General features: G+C 39.9%; 1 protein-coding gene across 1 annotated transcript; it reads right to left on the bottom strand.

Annotated features, from left to right (window-relative positions):
- Positions 1-492: 492 nt before the first annotated feature.
- Positions 493-27,405, bottom strand: mical1 (microtubule associated monooxygenase, calponin and LIM domain containing 1). Its single transcript, XM_084917073.1, has 25 exons — positions 27,254-27,405; positions 26,673-26,761; positions 23,264-23,571; positions 22,232-22,439; positions 21,677-21,784; positions 21,406-21,501; positions 21,056-21,211; positions 20,240-20,340; positions 19,713-19,970; positions 18,621-18,736; positions 17,829-17,955; positions 17,438-17,516; positions 17,125-17,272; positions 16,800-16,990; positions 15,583-15,689; positions 15,203-15,265; positions 14,853-15,084; positions 14,124-14,185; positions 9,472-10,285; positions 9,270-9,385; positions 9,072-9,185; positions 7,567-7,660; positions 5,015-5,108; positions 4,676-4,749; positions 493-3,389 (listed from the first exon to the last, which is right to left on the bottom strand). The coding sequence occupies exons 3-25, from the start codon at positions 23,519-23,521 to the stop codon at positions 3,196-3,198; spliced, it is 3,810 nt and encodes a 1,269-aa protein (XP_084773199.1). The 5' UTR covers positions 23,522-23,571; positions 26,673-26,761; positions 27,254-27,405; the 3' UTR covers positions 493-3,195.

Here is a 27,405-nt window from a genome sequence, read left to right as displayed (position 1 = left end):
TAAAACCATCTTCAAATACAAAAAAGAAGAAAGAAGCACGAATCTGATTAAATTGTTCCCAGCTCATTTACTCAGATATCCAGAAATAGAGAATACTCTAAAACTATGGTGCAAGATCTCGAGTATGTACTGTTATGTGTCTGGTAAATGTCATTGTTATACTTCTCACCTCTTTACCCAAAGCTGTGTCATGAACTGAAATGACAGTAAAATAATTAATAGTTGTCACACTCAATAATTAAGACTTTTGTAAAGTTGTTGTTTCCTGATGGAGGCCATCTCATACTCAGTAGTACAATAACTGAGTATTGGACATTGAAATACTCTAAAGTTGTGTGCTACATTGTCTTTAAGAGCTTGGGGCCTCATATTGGGGTCTGATACAAGATTTAATACAAAAACAAAACTGCAGCAACCTAAAATAGGAAAATCATCTTCAGTGCATCGCATAATCCAATGAAAAGAGCCATCCTGCAACAACAAATTCTGAAATAAATTTCATAAAATACTTTTAATTGTGATACTTTTCAGTAGCTTTTCAATTCCCAACACATTATGCAGTAGTTGTTGACAAAGACTGATAAAACAGCGACTCATGTCGCCTTACATCATTCAGTGTGAACTTTTTAATCCCTGCAAGGGGATTATCCAAGACTATGTCATTAAAGGGATGTAAAACAAAGTTCCCCAATTCTCTTCACAGGTGCAACAAAGTACCTTACACCACCTCAGGAGCTTAAGATCCATTGCAGCTAAATTAATGGTCAATGGGATTACAATAAATGGATCAAGGAATCTGTGCTCAGAGCTATATTTACACAGCTCCCATGTGGGAAAAAGTCATATAAGCAGATATATCTTAAAAAGATCCAGCAAATGTTACCAGGATTTTAATCCAAACAAGCATGAGTAAAGTGTTTTGCAAGTTATTTTAATCATTGCTTAATATATTAAGTGCTTACATAACCTTAGATTAAATACAAGTGAGTGCTTGCAGAAAACTAGCGACCCGTGTGTGACATTTGCACTCAAATTTACAGAAAGCAATTATTCGCTTTATGTAACTACTCCAAAAAAAGATGTTTCTTTGTGAAAAGTATTACATAATGCATATTGTTAACATTATCTTCACTGTAAAAAATGTGGGCAGTATACCTGTAATGATGATGTGCTGCAATTATTCACTTTTATGTATCAATTCAGAACATCTGACATTGTGCTCATCCTCCGCACTTCCTCCGTGAGATCGCAAGGTCTGATAAATATTCCGTTAGCAAACAAACGCGCACTTGTTAATTAACTCAGTAACAACCTTCATTTATATCTGCTTTGATGTTGCCCATAAACACTTTTTTAAGGAAAGAAGACCCTAAAATGTACTTGTTAGACATGAATGTGACGCTGTAAAGCTGGTTGTTGCTCACACTGACTAAGGTTTCCCTGCACTTCCAAGTTCTTCTGATAGTTTAGGTGATTATATTTATTTGTTTGTTTCAATAAATTACGATTTGGGATTTTCGCTGCATTTTATTATTTTATTTTACTGACTTGTGGACCTTAACAGGAAGGAGCTTCTTCATTACTTAAATCTTAATCAAGGCCAAGTATGCACCCCAGAGCAGCGGTCCCCAACCTTTTTTGCGCCACGGACCGGTTTGTGCCCGACAATATATTTTCACGGACCGGCCGTTAAGGTTTCGCGGATAAATACAACAAAATAAAACTAGTATCGGTACCGAAAAAAAGAAGATTTATTCATAACACATGTGAAAAGATCCATTCAAACCGAGTTAACGAAAAAACGATAACAAAATAACGCTAAAAACCGATAAAAACCCTGAAAACCATACATTTCACACCCGAGTCTCAACTCTCACGGCCCGGTACCAAATGACTCCGGTCCGTGGCCTGGGGGTTGGGGACCGCTGCCCTACAGGATAGGAATTAGAATAACAGGCCAGTCAAGCCTTTATGGCAACACCTTATATATTATGAGTTAGTATTAGTTATACTGCTCAGTGCTTCAATATAAGACTAAATGCATAAATAAACAAAAACAACAAAGTGCATGTACTTTATTTGATACACTGTGAATGGCTGTCCAGATAGCACAAAATGGCAGCAGGACAATGACTAAATAAGGCTCCTTTTCACTTATACAAGAAACGGTCTTTGTTTAGATTTTGGCCATTCATCCTGCACAATGACAGGAATACCTACAAATAATAAATATTGGTTTTTATAAATAGATAAATCTGTCCATATTTGCCCCCCCCCCAATTACCCCAAATTAACTACATCCACTAATAAAGTGCAGCCAACTTTTGAAGACTATCACTGGAAAACTAACTCTGACCCGAAAGGACTGAACAATCAACCCCTGAGATTAACTATCCAATGTGCTTGCAGGACAGGACACGGTGAACAGCTGTAAGTGCTACAAAACATCAACACCGACAAAAAGAAATGAAAAACAAAGTTTGAATATTTGTAATGTTTAAATGTCACTTAGTTTTTCTTTTTTTTTTCTTTACAATCCCATCACATTTATGTAATACAAATACTAAAGATAGAATTAGGATATCATGTGTTTGTGTACAGTAGCACTCCCCATGATGAAACAAGTAAAATCAACATGAGCATCTATTTTCAAAAACACCAGCTGTCCTGTATTATCAGCCTAGAGCTATCTCTAAGGAGACAAAGTCAGGTACAGCATAGCCACTGTGATTTCATACTGCTCTATCTTGGCTTAGTGCTCAAGTCACATATCTGACAGTAAATCAGGCCAAGTCCCAGGCTGGTTACTGATCATCATTTGTGTGATAGATGTTCAATAGTTCAGTATACACTAAAGATCATTTTTCCTATGCGGCTATGTTGCTATGACCCCAATATGGCAGGCAGACTTTAGCTGCACAGTCTCTGGGCATGTCAACTGAAAGACACAGATCTCCAGGCTTATGTCTCCCTCTAGGGGGTGGATTGCAACTGACACTCTCTGAGCCTCCGGGCTCACAAGCCTGAACTAAATCCTATCCGCTGACTGAGTGCTTGTGGTGTGTTACTTTCCATAACAAAGCTCGATCATCTTTGGCTTTTCAAATGTACATTTCAGGTTTCAAGTCTGAAAGCAGCGAGTCTCACACACAGAAGATGTGAAATAATCACCAGCGCGGGACATGCAGGTTCACCCTACGCCCAGTGAACCTGAGATCCTCCCTTTGATTGCCGTTTGGCCTCCATGATGCAGAAAGCTTCTTGCTCCTCGCTTATTTCCTTCTGCCTCTTCTCGTCCAGAAACGATACCAGAGAGTCCCTCATGTCCACCACTTCGATCATCTCCTGAAGGATTCGCTCTTCTTCTGCCTGCTGCTCTGGTGTCTTATCTGGAAAACGAAAACATATGCACACACCCAATTCTAATTAATAACAGACACAAACATCAAGTCTAAGCTGAATAGTGGTTCTTGCAAGTAAACTCTCATCCTCTCACTAATTAGGGGAAAAAAAATGGATAATTGGTACTGTACCCCTCCCAACATCTGCTGGCTATGATGCAAAAAACCTTTCTGAGTAGAAAGGCTGCCAGACTTGCCAGGAATTTATTTTTATTTTTCCATAGAAGCAAAAGGCCCCTTAGTGAGTCATTTCAAACTTTCAAAAACAGTTAAATTGCCAAGGTTTGTACTATTTTATAGTCCCTTCAGTTATTCCTCTCCTGTCCATACTTACCATGAGGAGAAAACCTTTCCGACGAAATATCTATTCATTGCCCTCTTTCAGTGGAAGAACACCTTCCATACATTTCACCTAAATCTAATTAAAGCTTAAGCAGACTGGAAATTATCTACTTGATATGCCTGACTCAAAATGCTGAGCCCATTATTGCACTGTTGAAAGTGCTTCAAAGGCAATCTGTGGCCTGTTTGGGCCAAACCGGGGACTCTTTGACCTTTGTTTGATGTTTTCTGGAAATAAAGGCTAATATGAACTTCCTGCTCAGTGCACCAGTCGGTGTTAATTAATTGTAATATATTTAAAAATTCTCATCAGGTAATAGATGATGATTATGGGACTGCATTTTGGCTTGTGCATCCCTGTTTTTTTGCTCTTTAAATGGACTGTTTACCTCCATGCAACCAAAACCTGACTAAATGTGATTAGACTAAAAACAGAAGCCGAATGCTTCTGGTGCCAGAAGTCTTATCTCTTGCCAAAAGATTCTGCATATTCGTATATTCTTATATTCAGTTATTTGTTTGCAGAAAATGGTCAAAATTTGTTTCACTGCACAATACACTACCTGGAAACCCCAGGGGAAACATTATGAACCGGCGTAAGTAACTAGTTTAGTGGCATTAATGCTAGAAGAAATTATGGTCAATAAATAATCATATGATATGTAATTTAGTAAAAGAAAAAACATGGTTCAGTAGCGTATAGTGTCCTACAAAATGCAGGACATTGCTATATGCAGAACTGAGTTAATGGGACAACAACAAACGTGGCAAAGACAAAGAAAGCATTGATGTGCTCATTAGTAGGACAAACATGCACTGCAGTACGGGCCTTGCTCGGCCTGGTGCCTGTTTAGAAGTTAGGCTCCTCCCTTTAACTACATCAAAGACACTTTTAGTTACAAGTCTTTCTGTCTGCACACCAAAGTACACACCATTTATCTCCATGTATTTCCTGAGCTCCAGCTCCAACATGCTCTGCTTGTCTTCGAGTTCCAGCTGTCGAGACCTGCAAGAGAAACAAGCATCAGCTGAGTCCTGTCAGTAGTAACGCTGTATGTTATCATGAAGACCGATAACAAACGACATTTGACTGTAAAAAAAAGACTGGCTTTTAGCATTGTGAGGTCAGCCAGTCACCGCAGTGTTTTGATGTGAGATCTGCTCCGTCTACCATGTCACTTGTATACAGATGCTCTGATGTATTACTTGTATGACTAGACAAACTTTTACTCTATGAAATAAAGAATGAACCAGTGAGGCTGCAGACTTACGCCACCATGAGTTCAGACTCCTCGGAAACCAATGCATTCTTTTCATGAACGAGCTGGATCCACTGTTCGATCATATCAGGAGAACCGCTGCGTTCTGCAAGGAAAAAATGGTGCATATTTTCTTTAAGAAAACAGGAAGATGTGTTTTTTTTGGGTGGGGTGGGTTCTCAATAAAGTGGTGAGGAGGAACCAGATTTATTTGCGGCATCTGACACAGCACCCATGTGAGTGTTTGTCTACAAGCCCACACGCTAACTTGCATAAGGATTCAAAGAGGCTGTAATAAAAAGAATTCAGCTGACCTACAAATTTAGGGCTAGATTTACTAAACAGACCAAAATAGCATTGGAATGCAATCCCCAAATAGCGCTCATACGTGTGGTCTACAAAAGTTTCATGGCTTTCTAAACAGAGATGCAGTCAGTTCATTTTTATATCAAGGGCAAATAATCAGACATGCTGGTTTGTTTAGTGTTAAATATCGGCGTAGTTTGAAGTAAATGGTGTGTTGCAAATCTCAGTAATCTCAGTTTGTGCACTTGGTTCGTATAAAATACTGCTAAAAAGTAGATTGAAAATACAGATTCTAGCTGTTCAACAGTCCTGGGTCTTCTATCTCATATTTTTGTGTCATCATGTGCCGAATGTTTTCAGCTGGTGAGAGCTCTAGACTGCAGGCAGACCAGTTCAGCACCTGGACTCTTCAACTACAAAGCTATGTTGTTGTAAAAGCTGTCGTAAAAGCTCACAACAGCACATTCTCATGCTAAAGCATGCAACATGCATAGACAACTTTCAGTACTGATGCCGTCTTTCCGGATGTGCAAGCTGCTAATTCCATAAAGAACATACCATTAGAGAGGCATGCTTTTAAAGTGAAAGCTGTTAACAAACTGGATGTTTGTCTCTCCTCTTTAGTCCAGAGGACACACATCATTCCCACAAACAATTTCAAATTTATCCTTCAGTCCATTTTAAAAGAGCTTAAACCCAGAGGAAGAATTTCTGAGCCCAGGCTATGATTTCCATGAGAAAATCATACCTATTTTTCATCCATTGCCATGTGAGAGCCTAAAGATCACAGGCATCCAATACTTATTTTCAAACCTCTCTCTTGCACATAGAGATTATTATGCGCTATAGATGACGAGATATTAACTGTAGGGCTGCCACGATTAGTCGACTAGTCACGATTACGTCGACTATCAAAGTCGTCGACGACTGATTTAATAGTCGACGAGTCGTTTGAAGCTTTGTAAGATCACAAAAGACGCAGGAATAAGTAGAATTTAAGAGTGTAATAACGGACTGAAACAGAAGATGGCAGCACTGCATGTACAAGGATGCCAGCTGCCGTTAAACTCCGAAGAAGAAGAAGTAGCTCTGTCCCAGAATTCATAGCGCGGCCCAGCTCAGTTTCCAACAATGGCAGCAGCTAGTTAGTTTTAATATTATTCTTATTATTCTTTCTGGGTCACAAAATAAACGTTTAACAAATTTTCAAGCGAGAATGTAACTGTGTAAACCTCAAATATCTGCTCAGTTTATCAAGACACCACATATTTTCAAAAGCGCTCTGACGTTTTCGGAGACGTCTGTTACCCACTAGCTCGATAGCTAGCCGGGGGCAAGGCTCACTACAGCCCGTGAGAACACCGGACTCCGGCAAATCGTTTTCAAACCCACCGCTGTCTTTCGCTACTCAGGTTAAACATATATAAGTCACTTAGATAACTTAAAAATTTTATTGTTTGGCTTTTTTTTAGTATTTTATTTGTTCCTGAGTAAATCGGTTTGGCTGAGATTAAAGTTATAGTTTTTACACAGCTGAATAAACCTCAAGCAGACAGCTGATTATCAGAAGTGTGAGATGCTCGAGAATATACTCCGGTGTCCCATTATATTTTAGATAGCAAGGAGTTTATTAAACTTCACCGAAACAATCTGCAAATGTCATTAAAATTTAATAAACTATCATCTTGTCTTTATTTTTAGTTAGCACAGACCTTAAACACTTAAAGCTGTAAGCTAATGATAGTTATATAAGAGCAGATGCTGCTGGTGCAATAAGCTGTATGCTGTACATCCAATGGATGCATGATGTGATTAGTCGACTAATCGCAAAAATAATCGGTGACTAGTCGACTATCAAAATAATCGTTTGTGGCAGCCCTAATTAACTGTCTAAATTTTACGTTTTTCCAGATTGATGAACCTCTACTCATCTTTACCTGTGAGTAACCCTGCCTCTCTAAGATGCTCTTTTTATACCAAAACGTGTTACTGACTTGTTGCCATTTCACCAATTATTTGTAAAAATGTTCCCCAAGGTGTTTCTTTTTACTACGATTTACTATCCCCGTCGTTTGTTGCCCCAATTCAACTAAGTAACATCTTCCTCAACTATGAATCTTTATTTATGTGGACGCATACACTTTTATAATGACTTTATACTTCCAAAATAAGCTTTTTTTCATCGCAAATGTCCAGAGATATAGAACAATACACCCCAAGTTCTTTAAATATGTATAAAAAAGATGATCTGATCTTACCAGCCTCTCCTCGCAGTGTCCGCTCCAGAGTCACACCTTTGTCCTCCAGGTCTTTGTAGGTCACCTCAATCTCCTCCAGTCTTCTCTGGATAGACTGTGAAACACAAAATCAAGAAGTACATCTTGACAAATATTTTAATGAAATTGCTTTAATTTCTTGAAATAGGCTTTGGTGACAAATCTGAATTCCATATAGGGCAGATATATAAAAAAAACATGCAATTGAGCCAATTCTTGTAAAATGGATATGGGTGAGTTAGGGCTCTTCGATATAACAACGTCTATCGTTTCATTTTACGCTATCGTTTGTTTCGTGGTGTCGCAAAATAAACTGTTTACGGCAATATTTTTTTCATTGTTTTGATGGTCACTGTAGTGGCTATATTAATTTCTTAAAGTTCTCTCTTTCTCTTATATTTAATATAACCACACTACAGACGGACAAGCACCTGTTTTTATGGGTTGTCGTTAGCAACAACGACGGTAAAACCATCGCATGTCTGCTTGTTTATTTTCCACATAAACCTTTCACAATAAAGCTCAAGATCCTGTTGAGAATTTTCAAAATAAACGGAATCAGGTGAAAAAGTATGCAGAGTATTGACGGATGAGAAGCAAAAAAAGAGTCGTCAGGTGCTAAAAAAATAAACCTTAGAGTCAAACGTTAGAACAGGCTTTTCCCCGCACCACGCCGTGTAATAAATACTCACAAAGAAAACGGCGGCCGTTACAACCTATGTCTAAAAATGTGTAGTTTCATACATCGGTTAAAACACTCGATTCCAGGTACACGACGCCCAGCTGGAAACACTTCACCTATCCGAGATTCACAGAATTTACAGAAAATATAAATTTTTTTGTGATTGATATCGTTATCGGACGATAGATGTTTTATATCGGGATATGAGATTTTGGTCATATCGCACAGCCCTAGGATGAGTTACACTCAAGGGTTCACCCAGCTTCGTGGCATTGCTCGATGGGCTGTGAAGACAGATGATTGACAAGTACACTCCCCCTCCTGCATACTCTAATAACTGTGCAAACACTGAGGCGCACCTGATTGGATGAATGCCTCTGAAGCAGATGAATGGGCTGTCTGCTTTTGACTCATCACCAACACGGTGACTCATCTGCAAACTTTCTTTAATATTAAGAACAATTTTCTGTAAAAATTTGTTTCTCTTAACATTTTAGGTGGGACTAACAGCTGATTACAGGCTGATGAATTTGTCTCCACTATAGATTGCCAACTGCTAGCTGTGTTGTGATTTGCATGTGTTTGCATTTACTGGATTTCAATTTTATGCAAACTGTATGACTGGCTGCAGCAAAAATGACTAGTAAGCATGGATTCACGTAACTTTACAGATGATAAAAACATATCTTAGAAATGACATAAGTTACAATATTGCCAATACAACTATGTAATTATGTGTATATTCATTGCTCCACTAAGTGAAGTTGTAGAAAAACGGACCAGGAATGAGTTTTAGATCACTCACCTGAGCTTTGCGGAATCGTTGTAATTCACTCATCCTGGCTCGCCGCTCCAACGTCTTCATCTTCTTAAACTCCAGCTTCTCTGCCTCCACGGGGTCTGATGGCACACTCTGAAACTAGAGGTAAAGTAATATTACAGTTAGTGCAAAATATCCTCCCCCTGAAAAACTGAAACAAATGAACTCTACCGATATCCTTACTTGGTCATCAAACAAGTCAATGTCTTGTTCATCATCGTCATCATCATCATCGTCGTCGTCGTCATCTCCTTCGACGCCTTCTTCTGAGGTGTGGTGGACATGTCTGAATGTTGTTTCTGTGGGAAAAGTAAGAGGTAGTGTTGCAATAAGCCCGGATGACTCCAGATTGAGCTAAAACCAAAGAGATGAGTTGCCAGCTTACCCACTCTCCCCGGCTGATTAACGTGGACACTCAGCCGGGTGTCTCTGCTGATCCTTGGTGAAGAGAGATTCCACGGAGAAAACTTTGATCGCACTCTGGCCTGCCCACTTGGCATCTCTTTTCTTCTGAAGCAGCGTCGATTCCTCTTCTCCCGCATTTGCCCAGCAGTGCTCCCACTCCAGTAGCCCTCCTCTTCTTGCCCATCAGGGCCCTCTGTTTTAGGAGGCCCTGCATTAGCTGAGGAAGAGGAGCAGGAGGAGGATCCGCCATGGGTTTCTGAATCTGAGTCTGCGCTGAAGCTGTGAAGATTCACCAGCTGGGTTTTTTCCTCAGTGGTCAACTGAAGCTTCCGCAGTGACTGTTTAGGACGGGAGTCTGGTCTTGCTTTAGAGCCCTCCTCTGTGGGAGTCGGAGATGAAGGTTCTTCTGGGACGGTGAGACTGATGAGGTGGACTGTGCGAGGCTTTGCTACTGGGGGAGAGGGCTGATGGCTGGGAGTAGTCTGCCGAGAGCGACGGGGCTTTGGAACTGGACATGGAGTCATTTTTTTTGTCTCCTCCTCCTCCTTAATGGCTGCTGCTACCTCAGATTTAGGTGGATGGTCTGTGGGAGTTTTTGATACAAGTGGTTCTTGGGAGTCTTCTTTTGACTCATATATGCGGTGGTCCTTTTCTTCAGATGTTTGTGATTGTGTGTGAGTAGGAGGACCACAGTCCAGGGTGTTTTCATACTCCTCATCTGACGGCGATGGAGTATATTCATCACTGGAAACTCCGTTTCCTTCTTCTGTCTCTCTGTGAGTTCCTTTGCTTTCCTAAATTGATAAAAAGCATGAAAAAAATGTTTAATTTAAATTAGCCCACGGACTATATACAAATTAGTTACGTTTATTTAACTATATATTAACAAATGATTTTAGAGATTTGAAATGAAAGAAGATGCGATTGTAGTTTCAATAACTCAGATGTACCGTACTTTTTGGGTCATAAGCCGCTACTTTTTCCCCACACTGTGAACACTGACGTGCGGCTAATGCATATTTTTTTTCATGCCGCCAAAAACATTTTGCCTGGTAACAGTAGACCAATCAAAATGATAAGTAGTGTATATATTTTTATCGGTTGTTAAGAGACGTTGTAATGTTGTTTGTGCACTGTTCCGTAAAAAAACCATAAGCAACGTAATTTGTGTGTTACCGATACGTACGTATACTTAAAGGTAGCCGTGTTACAGGCGCTGTTCGAGGAAAAAAAAGCATTTGCAGTATGTATTTTTGTATGTTACCATAACGTTTATGTTACCTTACGGATTAAATTAAACGTTGAAAATCCTCACGTGTAGTATTTCTGTGTAAATATCTCATATTACAGGTGAAACGCATACGGCTTAAAATCCGGTGCGGCCTGTACAAGTACAAAATTGGTTTTCTTTCTACAATTAGAGCACGCGGCTTTTAATCAGGTGCGCTCTGTAGTCTGGGATTTACGGTAATTAAAAGGATTAACAAAAACATTGCATCAACTGTTGACTGATTGCAGCCATTTTTATTTCAAGCTATATATAAATGTATATATTTAATGTGATGTCACATGAAATATTAGGACTGTCTTTAGTTCACATGTGTGCATCCCCCCTAGTTGTATCTTGCGAGACAGGAAAATGAAATGAAAGAAATGTATGTGCAGTTTGGTTGAGATTAGGCATTTCCATTGGCTATTATAGAATAATCCACTTCTTTAACTTCACTCCACTGTTCTGCATCTGGCTGAATGTGAGCAGGCAGTATTGTACTGTACGCTTTAGATTTCATCCTGCTGCTTCTGTCATCTGTCACTCTGTCATTTATCATTAATAAATGCTAGTGACTCAGAGCTTTTAGAAGCCATCCATGCATGGATCACACTGCCTACACAGTTTTACTTTGGATTATGAGCAATTTATGATGTCTCCATACTTTTTTTCCCATCACACTGGCACAGGTTAACCTACCCTTCAGCTGTCCAAACAATGCTATTCAGGAGCTGGTCTGGCTTTTCAGGTGATTTTTTCCCCTTCTTATCACCACTTTGCAGCTTGTGATGAACACTGCTTTTTCTCTCATGACTAAATCCCCATGATCCTAAAATCATACAGCCCTATGGTCAATGGACTAGATTTTTTAGCTTTTTATGTTGTTGAAAGTACTAGTTCATTTGTCCACTCCTAACATTCCCGCTATCTCTTTGATGCTTTGTTTTGATTTGCAAATTAAGGATAGGCCGCTTCTTTTGCATGGAGAGTACCTTTGAACTCATGCTGTGGGTTTACAGCCGTTGCCTCAAAATCCAAATACTACACTTGGAATATCTTATAACTGTCCACAAAACAGCTTCTGAGTGAATGATACGATTAGGTTTGGCCTCTTGGAAAAAAATTAATTAAATCGAAAACACAAGGCTACATATAGGCTGTAATTCTTAAACGCTTCGTCCAATTTGGATGCAAATAACCTTGAATTAAAACTGTGTCTGCACTAAGCTTATCTTCATCACATAGCTAAAAATGAAATATGTTTAAAAAAAAACTGAGTTAATGCCCAAATAAGATTCACCAGCAACTAACAAGTAACCCTTCTTAAAATTTGTATCTACAAGTTCCCTCAGCCCCTCCCTCCTGTTCACTTGTTTGAAACGTACCTCTGTTGTTGAAAAATCAAAGCCATCTACCAGTAAATGAAATCATCTTCCTGCTGTCTTGATTAAACCCTGCTCACCATAACAACTGTCACCATGCGTTCCCCCCTTACCTCTGTTATTGTACACTTTTCTCTTAAACCAGCGGCAGTAACATCTATACTAGAGAAGCCTGCTGCAGACCCCAACAATGTCAATAACTTTTAGTCTAGTGTATTTAAAATCCTAGTCTCTATTGGAATCACTAACACCTCTTTAAACTGGTTTCAATCCTCTCCTCTGGCCTCAGTTCAAATCCCACCCATTTCTAAATACTTCTAGTGTTCCTCAGGGATTTGTCCTTGGGCCTCGTCTATTTATCTCCCTCATCTTGGCCATATCTTCCATAAATTCAATATCAATTTCCAGGTTATGCTGATGACACCAACTCTATCTGTCCACCAAATACTCCTTTGCTGTCCCACACACATCCCTCTGTGTTAGCTTCTAGGAAAATCCAGTTCTCTCCCAACTTTCTCAAACTGAACAGTGATGAAACTGATGTTCTCCTCATTCGCACCAACACCACCTTGTCAAAATCTAACAGTTTTTCCCTTCACATTGACACCTCCTCAGTTTCTCTCTCTCCCATTCCCAGATTAAGAGTCTGTGTGTCATCCTTGACAGCACACTTTCCTTCCAAGCTCACATCAGTAGCGTCACTCCATCCTTATACTTCCATCTACATGACATTGATCGCCTCCATCCATCTTTCACACCGAACGGTATTCCTGTCCTAATTCACACCTTGGCTATATCTCTCACTGATTACTCCGAGTCCTGTCTCCTTGGACTTCCTCTTATTGTTTATAAGATATTGTTCTTATCATCCTTGAACTGATCTGTAACTCTGCTGCTTGCATCATGACCAGAATTCAGTCCGTTAGTCACATCACACCTGTCCTTCAGCAGCGCTCAAGTTAAATATTGCACTAATTTCAATATTCTGTTCCTCGGTTTTAATGCCATCCTTAACCTTTCTTCACAGTACCTCTCTGAGCCTCTGCACATCAACAAACCCATTCGCACTCTTACGGCTTCTGGCCATACCACCCTGAGCACGCCCGATCTCGTCTGATCTCGGAAGCTAAGCATTTTTTTTTATCTCTGATGGGAGCCTGCCTGGGAATACCAGGTGCTGTAAGCTTTGGAGTGGCTGTAGCTCAGGCGGTAGAGCAGGTTAGCTGCTGATCAGAAGGTTGGTGGTTTGATCCCTGGCTCCCCCAGTTTGCATGCCAGATATCCTTGGGCAAGATACTAACCCCGACTTGCTCTCTGATGCATCCATCGGAGTATGAATGCTAATGAATGATAGTTAGAAAGCACTCACCGTATGGATAATAGTACTTGTGTGAATGGGTGTGTATGGCGTGAATGCGGCGTGTTGTATAGAGTGCTTTGAGTACTCCAGGAGAGTAGAAAAGCGCTATATAAGAACCAGTCCATTACCATTCACTCTCAAGTCTTTTTCTTCTATCCATCTCACTGTGGCATCCATCCACGTGACTACCATGGGATCTAGAGCCTTCAGCTGCTCTGGGCGACCCGTGGCTTCCCTCCCACCAGAGATCCATAACATAGACTCTCCCTCTGCTTTCAAATCCTGTCTCAAAATGCACCTCTATAAATTGTCATACTCATTATTATTACCTTCCACCTGTCATACAAATCTGTGTTCCTAATGATTTTATGTATTGTAAACTTGTTTTGTTGTTATCATGATTACTGGGCTCTAACTGTATGTTTGGAAACAAATATTCTCATTAGATGTATCTCCGCAATCAAGCGAGTCCTGCTGACACTGAACCCGTCAGCCAGAAAGATGATGCAACTGAAGATTGTGTAACAAGAGCATAATGAATAAGAGGACTCAACATGGTGTCTGGAGTCATCAGCAGCAAGCAACAGCATGGTTTATATCAGTTCTCTTCAGTGACCCACCTCACAAGATGTTGCAGGCCCATTTGCCAGCTCTTCCGAGTGTAGCTCACAGTAAAATTTCCCTGTGGAGAAATCAGAGATAAAAAAATTTTTTAAAAAAACAAAACAAGAAAAGTTGAAATTTAGAGACAAGTGAACGCTAAAGAGGGAAACCCCTGCTGTTTTCTTAAATTATTCATCTCCTTTTAGTCTGAGTACAGACCCCTTTGAAAAGGGTCTCAGCGCAAATGATTAATTATACACATAAATAATTAAGCGGTGATTCACTTATAGGAGCAAAATCTGATCTTGGCTTTGAGAGAACAATCACAGTACTGATGCAAGAGCTGTTGAAAACATAGATATAAGCACTTTATACACAATAATACAGCATCAAGCAGTTTCACGGAGGAGTGCTAGATAGGCAAAAAGACAACAAAAGTGAAGGAGTTAGACCAGATATGGACTAAAGCTGCCTCTTTGACAGTAATCACCAGCAAATGCTCGAAGCTTCAGTCAGTGTGGGGCGGATATCTAATATTTGACTCTATAACAGCTTTGAGGAAAAAAACAACACTTTATAATGATAGTTGTTGTAGCGTTACTCTAGAGTGAAGAATAAGATGTTAATCTGTGGTTTTAGCTAAGATGGTATATACACCTATAGGTAGAGCGACAGATATGGATATAGTTGAAAACTTGAGTATAGTCAAAATATAGACGTGTATAAATTCAGCAACTAGGAGTCACCTGTATCTTGGTCAAAGGTGTATCCTCCTAGCCTAAGTGTGATGTTGCATCGAGCGCAGGTGAAGCAGGTCCGATGGAAGAACTTTCCCTCAGCACTGATTCGCTCCAGCAGATAAACCCTTTCACCACAGAAGTAACACTCCTCACTGTTTGTCATCAGCGCAGGAGTATCCGGCTCAGGAGCCACCTCGGCGACAGGATCGAGCTCAGAAGAGACGGGAGATGCTAATGTCTGAGGAAAAAGGTCAGACAGCAGACTGAGATTTAACAACAGAGCATGATGATTTTTAAAGATCAGTATCATGCAGAAAGCTTGCATAGTCCAGCACGAGTTGTTGAATCACACTCACACTGTCCTCATCTCCCATTCTTGTCGCTGTTCCAGTGGCTTGTTTGTTAGCTGCCAGCTTTTCCTGCAGAGAAAATAGAATAAACTACCACATGACCTGATTTTGTTGAGGATATCGAGAACAGTTACAAAACAAACATGATTAAACAATATCAAGGAGTAGAACAGCAAAAGCCACTTCCTCTGAATTAACATCTAACATCTTGTCATCACAAACAGGAATCCCAGACAAAGCAGACGTGTGAGTCACCAACAGCTCAAGAACACAGACCGAAGGCCCTGGAGTGAACTCCAGCCAACAAGCTAGTGTGTTTGAAAATATCTTTATCAAAGATTCCTCCGTGCTGTGTAAACAGTGAACTCAAGGCACAGTGGGCGTACCTTACGTCTTTGCAGAGAGTTGTGCTTCAGCTTGCTCAGGAAAAAGACAGCTGACTGTGTCCGGGAGAGAGACAGAGACTTGGACGATGGCTGGAAGCCTGTGGGCTCTGTTGCCAACAGAAAATGCAAGAATGAAAAATGTCAAAGAGGGACACACAGCAAAATCATCTTAAATTAGACTAGAGTGCTAATATAAAGACACCTGAATGTGAGTGTTGGCCTACTTGCAGCTCTTCAATACAGCTGCCCAGTATATTCTTAGGGCACTGTTTTAAAAATTGTCAAGATAGTATAATTTATGTTGAAACCTCTATCAGAAATATGACAAATCAGTCTTAGTTGAATTTTCAGTGGCGTCACATCAAGCAGCAGTTGGATTTAACTTGTCAATCTACATAAAAAAAACTCTTCAGCTGCAGTTCTGACTATCACTCCCACTCTTTCATCATTCAGATAAGGTTACCCAAGACTGACAGCTCCCTGCTGCCTGCACATCAGTCAGCGGAGCACAAGCACAGCATCACAGAGTATATCACACCCACCTCAGCTCATTCAGTACCTCCAAAGGCTGAGCTCACATCTACACTGAATAAGTCCACATACTGAAAAAAGAAACTGTACGTATACCTCTACAAAAAGCCAGGGGAAACCCTTCCTTCAGCGCAGGAAAAGCAGAACCCCTTCTAGAGGCGCTGCTCACATCAGACCCCCGATAAGTCAGCTCTACACGATGACTGATCTGTCTGCTGCTGGGCTGGCTCAAGTGCAGGAGAGCAGCACAACCAGTAGAGGCTGGCTCTGAGCACAGCACTAGCCACTTAAGCCAAATGAATTCTGGGTAATATGCTTCTTAAAGGGGTAGCACTGATTTGAACGTTTCTTGAACATTTTTCAGTGGGAGGACACCTGAACCTTTTAAGGTGATTCTAATGCTGCGCTGTGTCTAGGCAACAGAGTTATGTAAGACTGATATTGCTGTCACTAATAGCTACTAATATATACTACATATATATAAATATATTTATAAAATATAAGCTTATATTTAAAGAGACGTTCGATGGACTGTGGAATTTTGCAAATGCACTGATTAAATTTGACTTTGTTAATATTTGCATTGATGATAAATGTCATAGTTTTGTATGTGTGTATGTATGAATGTGGGTTGACTGATTTGTTTGTTTATGGCTTTTTTCTTTATTCTATTCTAAAACTTTCACCTTTTTTTGGTAAAGCGAAACCGCTTTGGATCTGGGTGAGGTAAAGAACCATGGTCAACTTGTCTATGTGATCAGTGTTAGCCAGGCTGTTGGGAGACATGACAGGGGGGATGCCCAGCTCCTTCTCCAGGATACTGAAGGCCAGTTGGTTGTTGTGAACACAATTAGACTCATCCAGGGAGGACATATCACTTGGAAGGAATGAGAAAACAGGATCAGTCTTTTCACAGCAAAGACGGTTTGTTACATTGATTAGATAATGATTGATTGATTAGAAAATCAAAGCACTCTTGTACTGCCGAACAAAAACTAAGCAGGAACTCACATTAGGTCAGGTCTGAAGTGGTGGATCAGAGCGCACAGAGCCAAACCGGACCTCCAGGACCGTGTAAAGTCTTTTACATTCACATTTTTATAACCAGCAGTGTGTTTCTGACACCATTTCAACAGCTCCTCAGAACCGCCAGCTGAATCTGGGACAGCAATAAACCAGACAATAAATCAGAGAAACCTCTAATAGCTTTTGCAGTTGCATATTTCATGCCAATGCTAATCGCAATCGTGTTTCCCGGTTCATTTAGCAAGACCAGGAAAGAATAACCAGAATAACCAGAATAACCGTCAAAGGAGTCGCTGACCTTGACGCATGTGAAGTGAACTCTCCTTTTGTTTCTTGAACGACGGATGAGTTTTTTCAACATCGTACAGGTGCTGCACCTAAGTTGAGTGACCGGTACATACAAAGAAAATGGAGTCAATAAATCAACGTTTAACCTGTTTAGTTCACATAGATCTATTTGTTTAACACAGCAGATGCATTGACTAGAAGCCGAGGTCTGATAAACTGCTCTCATCAATTTTCATGTTTCATTTCTTAACACAGCTTTGCTTTGAAGAGCACTTGAAGAAGGTACTAGACTGTTTTCTGCCTCCCTAAATGAACTTTAGGATGAAGGCTTTAAGAAATCTTTATTTCTTAAAGGCTTTATTTCAATCTCTGTTGACTAAATAAAAGATAACACCACTAACCTGATGGGTCTGGATGGCGGACAAGTTAACTCTTTGGTACCGTGTTCTGGGGTCAATGCTGTAAGCAGCATACTTTTTGCTGGTGTTCTCTGGTGTTGTTTGGGACAGGAGCTGGTAGACACTTTCACTGCATATTTGTAAAGACAAGTAAAACCAAAAACAATCAACAACTGTAGTACATTGCAAGTAAGGGATAATTACTGGTTAACTGCCTCTGACATTGTCCATTTTTAGCTGATCTGCAGGTACACACCCTTATTTTTTTAACACTTTGTTGCCAAAGGATGGTATTTTATGAGGAAATAAGCTAAAAGTTCCTTTATTATGTAATTCAAGTTTTAAAATCCACACGAACATTTATCACTAAAAGCCTAATTGTTTTATTCTGGTCACATCAAGGACTCCTGCTGAAATAATAATAATGCCTATGCAATCAGAACAACTATCCATCACGCTGATTATGTCAGGATGGGTAGTGTTGCTGAGGATGAGACCCACAGGCAGGCTGACAAATTCTAGTGCGACATTTCTCTACTTTATTCAGTAGTTTTCAGTCAATGTGATGTATTTCTTTAAAAGTTTAACGTAATTTCCCTGTGACAAAAAATTACGTTAATATTAGAACTGTAGTCTTTGCTGTAAGGAAACAAAAAGTAAAGCTTTCTTTTAATAAACATTCAGTGCAAGAAGTAAACAAGCTGGCAGCAACTGCATTAGCAAATCTAAATGTGAAAATGTGAGCTCATGAAATAAAATAGTGTGCAGATTATTAGCTGTATAAAATGTACTTACCGCTCAGCCAAGACTTTGAGATGTGGGACCCCATTACCCCAGCTCCTGACCATCCATGCTGCATCGAAAGCAGCAAGGAACCCACGAGCGATGCCTGTACCCAGAGGCCAGAAAGGCTGCAGAGAACACGCACTTAATGTCACTTTGTAACATAAAATGTCACTTTATCAATTAATTAATAGTAAGTGGAGTATGCTGTGTCATCAACCACAGAAACATGTTAACCGTAAAAGCCTGTGTGGTGTAAAATGAAACATCCTGTCGACCTTATTTTGAGAAAACTTCATGCAGACGCTTATCTAGTCAGGCAGACGCAGAGTGAGTAGACACGTTAGACTGTGCTTCCTGCAAAAACATCAGCTTGCTAAAGCACTAAAAATGACGATGCTAATTTTTAGTGTCAGAGTCAGCGCACACAAGCACCATTATAATCGTTATATGGTCAACGCTGTTGTTAAAATTGTGAGGCAAGTGTGTGTAAAAATAATTTCTTCATGCTCAATTAAACACATAGTTTCATGAATTTCTTTCCCCATGCTAGGTATAAAAAAACAAACAAAAAAAAACTAATTTCCTCAAGGATTGATAAAGTAGTCTGTTTCTAAATCAGACCCTGATGATGTCAGTGAGACTGGATATCACTAATATGAGGACATCTCTGGCCACAACCCAAAAAATCTGCTGTTTAAAATTTTGTGAAGGGCAGCCAATTAAAAAGTTGGCTCAAACAAAGGGCGGCCTTAAAGGAAGAGGAGCTAAAACTACTTGTTTTAGATCGTGAATGATGCAAAACTTCTCTTGTAAAATCCCAAAATTCAAATAACTGTTGTGAAAATGAGCTTAATAGAATGCCTTTATTAATGTGTTAATTCACCAATTTGGTTCTTTGATTCTTTAATGTCTCCAATTGCCTTGCAATTTTCTGCAAGTTAACTAGAAGTTACTTTTATTTATTTTAGTTCCAGTGTTTCATTAACTGTATGGCATTAGGAAGCAGCATAATATAATTCAATACAATATTCTGTCCCGCAGTTATCTAGCATTGTTAAGGATATGAATTAAGGGAAAAGACCTCAAATTGCTGCTCCCTACCTCCACTAGGCAGTCTCCAACAAGACCAATTAACAACTTCTTCCCTCTCCTCTCCTTGACCAGCGAGGCATTCTCAGCACGGTGCATGCAGGTGAAGTCGAACATCGCCACATCCCGCTGGCCGGCGTGATTCTGAGCAAACTGGAGGTCAGGCAGTCGGCCGCCAGTGGAGAAGTCGGCAGCATCACACGCATAGTTGCACAAAGCCTCGTAATCCACATTTGCAGGGGCCAGCAGCTGTTCTGCATCATTATGATCCTGCAGATAAAGAGGGAGAAGTGTATCGGACGACTTCTGGCACCTTCTCTTACACAGATGACATGTCTTACACTTGTTTTGCCGCATTAGCTGAGGGACCAGGCAGCAGAGAAAGAAGAGATGACTGACAGTTTTTAGTGTTGTAACATTGAAGCAGCAGCAGGGCTGTTTCATCTACGTGGTTTGTTTCTTTTTCTTTACTGGCCAGAGATAGAGCTCGTGCCAATAAGAATCACACTTTTCCTCAGTAATAGATGTGTTATTCTCACCTGTTTAATGACCCCTTTCTTTAACAAGCTCTTCTTTTTGGCAGTCATGACAAAGTAGTGGGTGTCGTCTTTGTAGTAGACAATATTCTCCAAATCAATACCTGGAATGGAGAATGGAGAGAGAGAAAGAATGGAGGAGAGGTTGAATGAGGTAAGCTGAAAGCAAAAGCATTTCTGCAGTTTCTCTCAGTGCCATATTTCTCTCAATAGAATGTTTGCTATTCTCTTTTGGTTTAACCACTTTGAAAATGTGAGAGCTTATTGGGGACACAGGGAAAGTCAGTGTGGATTGATTAGACAGTCATTCAAAGGGGTGTGAGCACAGCAAACACAGTTCAGTTCCTCTAAAGCGTTTCACTGATACGAAAGTGCAGTAGATATAAATTAGCTCAGAGAATTGAGGCAGGTTGACCCATAGTTAACAATCTGACAGGAAATTAGATGAGGTTTGAAACGCAGATTAACAGCACTGCTGTTTGTTTCACACTTCACGCTGAACCCGAAGCAGCAGTGTGAACATTTATTTCATGCCTTGAGGCTTGCATTCAGCAAGGCGCGACAAAGGAAAAATTAAATGAAAATAAAAGCACTCATGTTGTTATTAAAAATATTTTGGTTCAGTGACTCAGCTTCCCAATTCAGGTTGGCTTAGTGAAAGCTGCGGAGTAAGACAAGTTCGTCCGAAGCCAGCGATTTTCTTGCTTTAATTTTTAAACATTATACTATAAATAAGAGCAGACAGCTGCTTCACTGCAAATTAAGATGTCCTCCTCCTTTTTTGCCAAACATCACTGCAGATGTCACAGGGATGCCTACCAGTCTCATTGAGTAGCTCTTGGAAAAACTTCTGGTTATAGATGCGAGCTACACCACTGATCTCCTCTACTTGGGTCTCAGCAGCTGTGTGTCTGTTGATGAAATTGGCCGTGATGCCGATCGCCAGTTTTCCTCGCAGCTCTTTATGCTTGAAACCTGAGAGTTTGGGTACGAAGAAAAACAGGAAACTTAGCTGATGAAATGCTACATTTTGAAAAAGACTGCTGGGGTAAATTTGGATTGTGCGTAATAACTATGTGTATCAACTAGGCCTTGTGAAATTGCTTAGTAGCCCTTGTTGCATCAGTGGGAAATGAAAGCATTCAAGCATGCATAAGTATTTGTCTCACCATCAGGGACAAACCTGCCTCCCCCAGCAGAGATGAAGACATCAAACTGGAAGGCTGCGGCAGGATGAGACCGGGGCTGCAGTTTTGCCATCCAACCTGTCAGAAACACATCAAACTTTTATGTGTTCTGCATCTCAGCGGATTTCATCACTAGTGCTTTACATGTTGGTGGTCTATGAATATTTCCAGTTTTGACAAACAACAACAACAGTGGATAAAGCAAGCAAACTTAATAGGGAGGATGATGAGGATGGTTGTTAAACGCACATACCATTTTCTCCTGAGGGCTCAATCAAACCCTGGAACTCCACTCCAGTGTGCACCTCTACCCCAAGGAGGAGTGCCACCTTCAATAGAATCAACTGCAGCTGACGGATGCCTAAAAATATATGTGGGTGTCATGAGAAATGTGTGTGTAGCATAACCAAAATGCTACAAATACTATTAATCGTGCACAGATTAAAAAATGGTTGCTAATATTGCAATTCTCTCTTTAAAAACTCTTCTGTTAAAAAAAATTCAATAATGTGATGTCTGAAATTTGCTCGTGTTGACCTACCAGAACTTAAAGGTAATAAAGCCATAAAATATGAATGACAGAAAAATACAGAAATTGTGAATCTGAGAGCCCATTTTGTTTGATTAGCAACGATTAAGTGAAAAAAACAACAACACGGTTGAAATTTGAGATTGTATCATGTAATACTAAAAGTATGGGAGCCCCATAAACAATGATAATGCAGTGAGTTTATTTAATTCATTTCAGACTGGCTCAAAACGGTTTTATATATAGCCTCTCACTCTAATAACTGACTGAGGCACTCACTGATGTGATCCAGAGAGCCAGAGCAGAATTTGCCATAGAACTTTTTGGCTCCGAGCTCGCGGAGGTCATAGATGGTGTAGGGCCACAGATGGAGAACATTGTTTCTGGAGAATGTCTCCCGCTTCTCCAGCAACACCACCTGAGCCCCCAGCAGGGACAGTTCAATGGCCACTCTCAGGCCACATGGACCAGCACCCAGCACGAGGCACTAGGAGAGAGGAAATCAGCAAACCCTCAGCATGGACGCGATAATAAAACATTTTTAAAACAAAAGGTGAGGACAAACGAGAACGATTTTAAGCTGCTCTTGAAGGACAATTAGTATAAAGCCATTTGATGAATGTGAGAGTGTCATGAATTATATATAAAAGGCAAACATTTAACAAGAAATTAAAGGGAAGAGATGCAAAAAACCTACAGAGTCACAGCCCACAATCAAATATGACATCTGAATTGAAAATAAATTGTTGGCTTTGATGGCTGCGGTTATCGATCTGCAAGTGCAGCAAAGGTTCTTAGAAAAAAAGCACTTATAGATAATCTGTATGATCTTTTTAATAACTTTTTTTTGTTATAGTTTTAGGCATAGAATGGTTTCTATAAAAGTAAGGAAACACCATTATTATCACAGGTTGATACATTTATGCTCTGACTAAAATAAATGCATCAAAAAAGCATTCAATGAAGATTAAAGTACACAAAGTTGAGAAAGATAAATGTCATAAAATGCCAGAAAGTCTTCGTGGACAGCAGTACTCGTGGCCTAACCTAATCGATTAATGATCCACATGTTGCAAACTATAATGACCCACAACATAAATGGATAAACTTCCTCTACTAATGAAGATTCTGTGACACAATCCAAATCTCTGGAAAAGCTACGAGACGTGATTTAACTCTTTTAATGTAGCTGCGATTAAAGAGGAATCTCTATCATGCAAGTAGGAGAACCACAATCTCAACTTCTTACATCAAAATCTTTTATCCCAAATCTTTTAAAAATGACAATAAATGACCTTTAGTTATCTGTACCTTGTTTTTAGTGCAGGCCTTTCCTTGCTGATAATCTTCATGAGAAGCTCTTTTATCAAGCTTGGTCCACAAAGCTTTGGCCTTCCAGTAGTTCAGTCTTTCTTTTAACTTTGCGTAGAAGCTCCCGAAATCCTTCGGATCGATCTCCAGCTGCCTGCAGAGCTGAGTGAAATGGTGCTTTACATCCTTACAGGTCTGGGCTTGGACAAAGAGGTCAAACGTAGCATGTGAAGGGTTGACAGGACCTTGGCTCGCCATAGCTGAGGATGTCAAGAAGACCAGTTCCTTTTGGTTACTGGGTTGGGTAGCTGTGAAAGAAGAAGTTATATCGTGACATCATCTCTTCCTACCTGGAAGTAACACCTCCCCGGGATAGGTTCATGTAAATGATCAAACGTTTTCCCACTGTTTACAGCCTTTGTTGGTGTAATGTTTACAGGTGGTCCAGTCATGTAAAACTCCTACATGCCTTGTTGTGGGAATTTCCCTCCTCGTGTGCTCTTAATTATAGTCCAGATGTTTGAACACTGATGGCTTTATGTCACCTGGTTGGCTGAGTCATTACTAACTTCCTCCATGGGGCCTCTGTGGCTCTCTCTCTATCTTTCTTTTTACAACCAAACAGCCCGCCCACAGCTGATGTGTCATTCTCGCATGCAGTCTCAGGAAATTTACTTGCTTGTAAGAAAGAGGACACAGTGTAATAGAAACATGTGGCTAAAACACATATGTTTTATATGCTTACTTTTCAGTAAACAAAAGGGGTGAAAATTAATATGTAATGTTATACTCAGCTAATCTGTTGATTCTTTTGCTATTAATTGATGACGGGTAGTTAAAAACACATGGTGGGCAGGGCCTTCTCCGAAGATCTTGCTTTGTCTGCCTAACAGTTCAAAGTCCAAAGATATTTTATAATATGATAAAATAAAGTATGGGAAAAGGAAAGGCAGTAGACAACAAACTCACATTAACAATCTGGCATTTCAAGCACGGTTTCCTGTGTTTGGTCTGCTGGTAATTCTTTTGTCTTAACCCTGACAAAACCAAGTTATATACAACTATTTCTTTTTAGGACAGACATGCTTCAGTGATGTCATATGGTTCAAAGAAAAGTGACCAACAAGAGAAGATGAAACATAAATCGAATATAAGAGAACGATAATGGCCTAGATTTTGACTTCTGAAGAATCTTAGCAATTAAAGAAATATACCCGTGGATCTTTTTTCAACCTCACATCTCTGGTTGCAAGTCATGCACAGCGTTGCGTGAATATGGGCCTGTGAGGGGAGGACCTAACTCTAAGAACACGGAAACCACATTTCTGTACTATATTACTGCAGATGTAACACTGAGTACAAAGAGTACAGCTATAGGTTTTCAACACCATCTGACCCTAGTGTCCATCAGATGAAGCCCCTATCATGTGTGTAGAACAAAAGAATGTTAAAAGGAACAGTAAACACTGCTGAACAATACATGTCTCATTGTGGGAAATATTTGGTTTAAAATAGGAGCTATGAGCTGAGCTCATATATTCTCAGTCAACATTTACCCAATGTTGGCAAAGATTGTTGACTAACCTAGAATTAGTGGCACTCCTAGCAACATGCTAATCTTTTAAGTCAACAGCATCCTTAAGCAACAAATACACTGTTTGAAAGGTGAATTCTGAAAATTTACCACAAGTTAACGCTTTCCTAACAGCAAGCTGAAGAAAATGCAGATGACACCAAAAGTGTGAGGCTGACATTTCCTGTAACTATCACTGTACCATTTACTGGTATTTACGCTTCTCTTCTGTAAAGTTGTCAGCTCTTGCCCTCCACCTGAGACCTAAAGTCTTTCATTATAGAGAGTACACGTGCATGTTTTGCATGACTGCCCCGTATGCGTGTGAACAAAACTGCATTTTAGCTTTTCCTAAGGCCAACATTCATGTCCTCATATTTTACTACAGTTTCCTGAAAATGGGCATCAAAACGAGGCAGCTTTTGAGCCCATATGACAAGATGCTAAATTTTTTTAAATAAATCACTCCTCTTATTCTGTTTATTGACTTAATGCTTGTTACTATGAAGGACAGTTTTCCATCACTAAAGAGATATCACAACCTACCATAAACACAAAGATAAACAGTTGTGTTGGTGTGTTAGATAAACCTCCATGGAGATGCAAAACATTAGCTTCAACTAAAAAGGCACAGTGCAAATGAAAAAAAACAAAAACAGCTCTCGTTCAACTAAAATATCTAACTGTATATTTTTACTTTAATACTCGAATGTTTAACTTGTTACATAGCTTAGAAATATTTATTATTTTTACCTTTTTTGCATTTTATGTAGATTTTAACTTTATTTTCTATTTTCTAGGATTTATTAAACCTTAGTACTTTATGTAATATTTTGGCGGCTTTAACGCAAGAATTTTCCAATTACACCTTAAATCATCTTATCTTATTTTATTATATACAGCTATCGACCTTATATGTGTATATAATACCCTGTGTGTTTCACTCTGTGTATTTACACACCAGTCAGTGTTTAATCATTAGTTATTGTTAATCTCTGGCTCTTTTTCTCAGCGTGTCTTTTTTCCTGTCTCCCTGCCCTCACTGCCAACCGGTCGTAGCAGATGGCTGCCCCTCCCTGAGCCTGGTTCTGTTGAAGGTTTCTACCTGTATAAAAGGAGACATTCCTTTCCCACTGTAATCAAGTGCTTATACAATATTAAGTTCCTTGAGTTGAGCGTTGTTGTAATTTGGCGCTATATAAATATAACTGAATTGAACTGACAAGAATACACAGCTACAGGCTATATATAGCAGACTGAGGAGTCACATATGACTTGGTGATTATTTGTCTCCAAGCAGGCTATGAAGTGAACCACTCCTCCTATTAAAAACAGAACATTTAAGAAGAGTGAGGTACTCTTTGAAGACAAAATAAACTGTCAAATCTAAAAACTAAAAATAGCTCACACGGCAGACTTGATACTTTGATCTAATTCTCAGGGAGGCTGCTGTTTTTATAATCTGTGGTCATGTTCTTTTTTTTCCCTTCTTAAACATGTAAAACTGCACAGCTGAAACCACAAGCCCACAGACATATTTCCTTTTTGTAAGTGTTGCAGTGTTAAAAAAGAAAATATTCTCACACTAAAATACAAGTTTAAGAATGGCCACACTAAAAGAAGTGCCATCTGTGACAAAGGTAAAACAACACACAACCACCACCATCATCGTCATCATCATCATCTGACTTCTGTTAAGCAATTCTAGGCAAGAAGCAAGTCTTCTGGGAATTTTGTTGCTGACAGCATGATCAGACAGAAAATAGCAGGACTGAAAGGTAATTTGACCTAATTTCACTCACTGCCAGTGGATTGGATTCGAGTGGATTGACCCACCTTATTTAACGTGTAAGCTCTGTGCACTTTGTTTGGCAGCAACGCTGTGTTTATCAGACTCGTGGATGGATCATATTCTCTTGTCCAGCCTGGCAGGTTTACAGAAGGACATAAAAGAAGAGAATGAGCGACGCGAAGAAGACGTGAGAGGAAACAGAGAGATTATTTCCTGGACACGTACCTAGACTTTGTGCTGGCATTTTTTTTTTTAATACTTATGATCTCACAATCATAGTTAACTGTTAAATGAGCAGGCGTGGCACTGATCGCGTTCTGCTATGCCAAAGCAGGATGCAGTCCTAACATGTTACTGTATGCAAGCAACCAGATTGCAAACTGCACCCTGAAACAGGAGCTGACTTAAGTTCAGAGAAAATATATCTTATAGAGCTGCATCATAAAAACTAAATGATTTAATTGCGTGTTTTATGATGGAAGAGAATTTTAAAAGATACGCTTCAGACAGCAGCACGTGATGACCTACACAATCAATCAATAAACTTGAAAACTTACAGAAAAAGTACCCGCCTCAGAGATCGAGAGGGGGGAAAATACAGGCACAATATACAACATCACATTACCAGCTCTGAGGTCGACCTAGAAGCGGGTTTCCTTGAAACTGTGTCCATGCTGTCGCTCCCATTTTTTCGTTTTTTTTCTCCTTTGTATACAGGTAAGGACGTGGACTGCCTCACCTGCACCTCGCGCCCGCACTACACTAGTGGAGCCTCTT

This window comes from Perissodus microlepis, chromosome 20 (genome assembly GCF_051167445.1).
Source record: "Perissodus microlepis isolate ML-2025 ecotype Zambia chromosome 20, ASM5116744v1, whole genome shotgun sequence".
In the NCBI taxonomy this organism is placed as follows: domain Eukaryota; kingdom Metazoa; phylum Chordata; class Actinopteri; order Cichliformes; family Cichlidae; genus Perissodus; species Perissodus microlepis.
Note: the sequence above shows the minus strand (reverse complement) of the source record. Positions and strands in the feature narration are given on the sequence as shown.

Bases quoted from the DNA above. Each gene is read 5' to 3' on its own strand.
- mical1 (XM_084917073.1), bottom strand. From the start codon at position 23,521: ATGGCGAGCCAAGGTCCTGTCAACCCTTCACATGCTACGTTTGACCTC. The intron at 15,690-16,799 runs GTGAAAGTTTTA...TGTTGGCAACAG, and splicing joins TTTCGCTTTACCAAAAAAAG to AGCCCACAGGCTTCCAGCCA. The intron at 9,186-9,269 runs GTAAGGATATCG...CTTTACCTCTAG, and splicing joins TTGACTTGTTTGATGACCAA to TTTCAGAGTGTGCCATCAGA.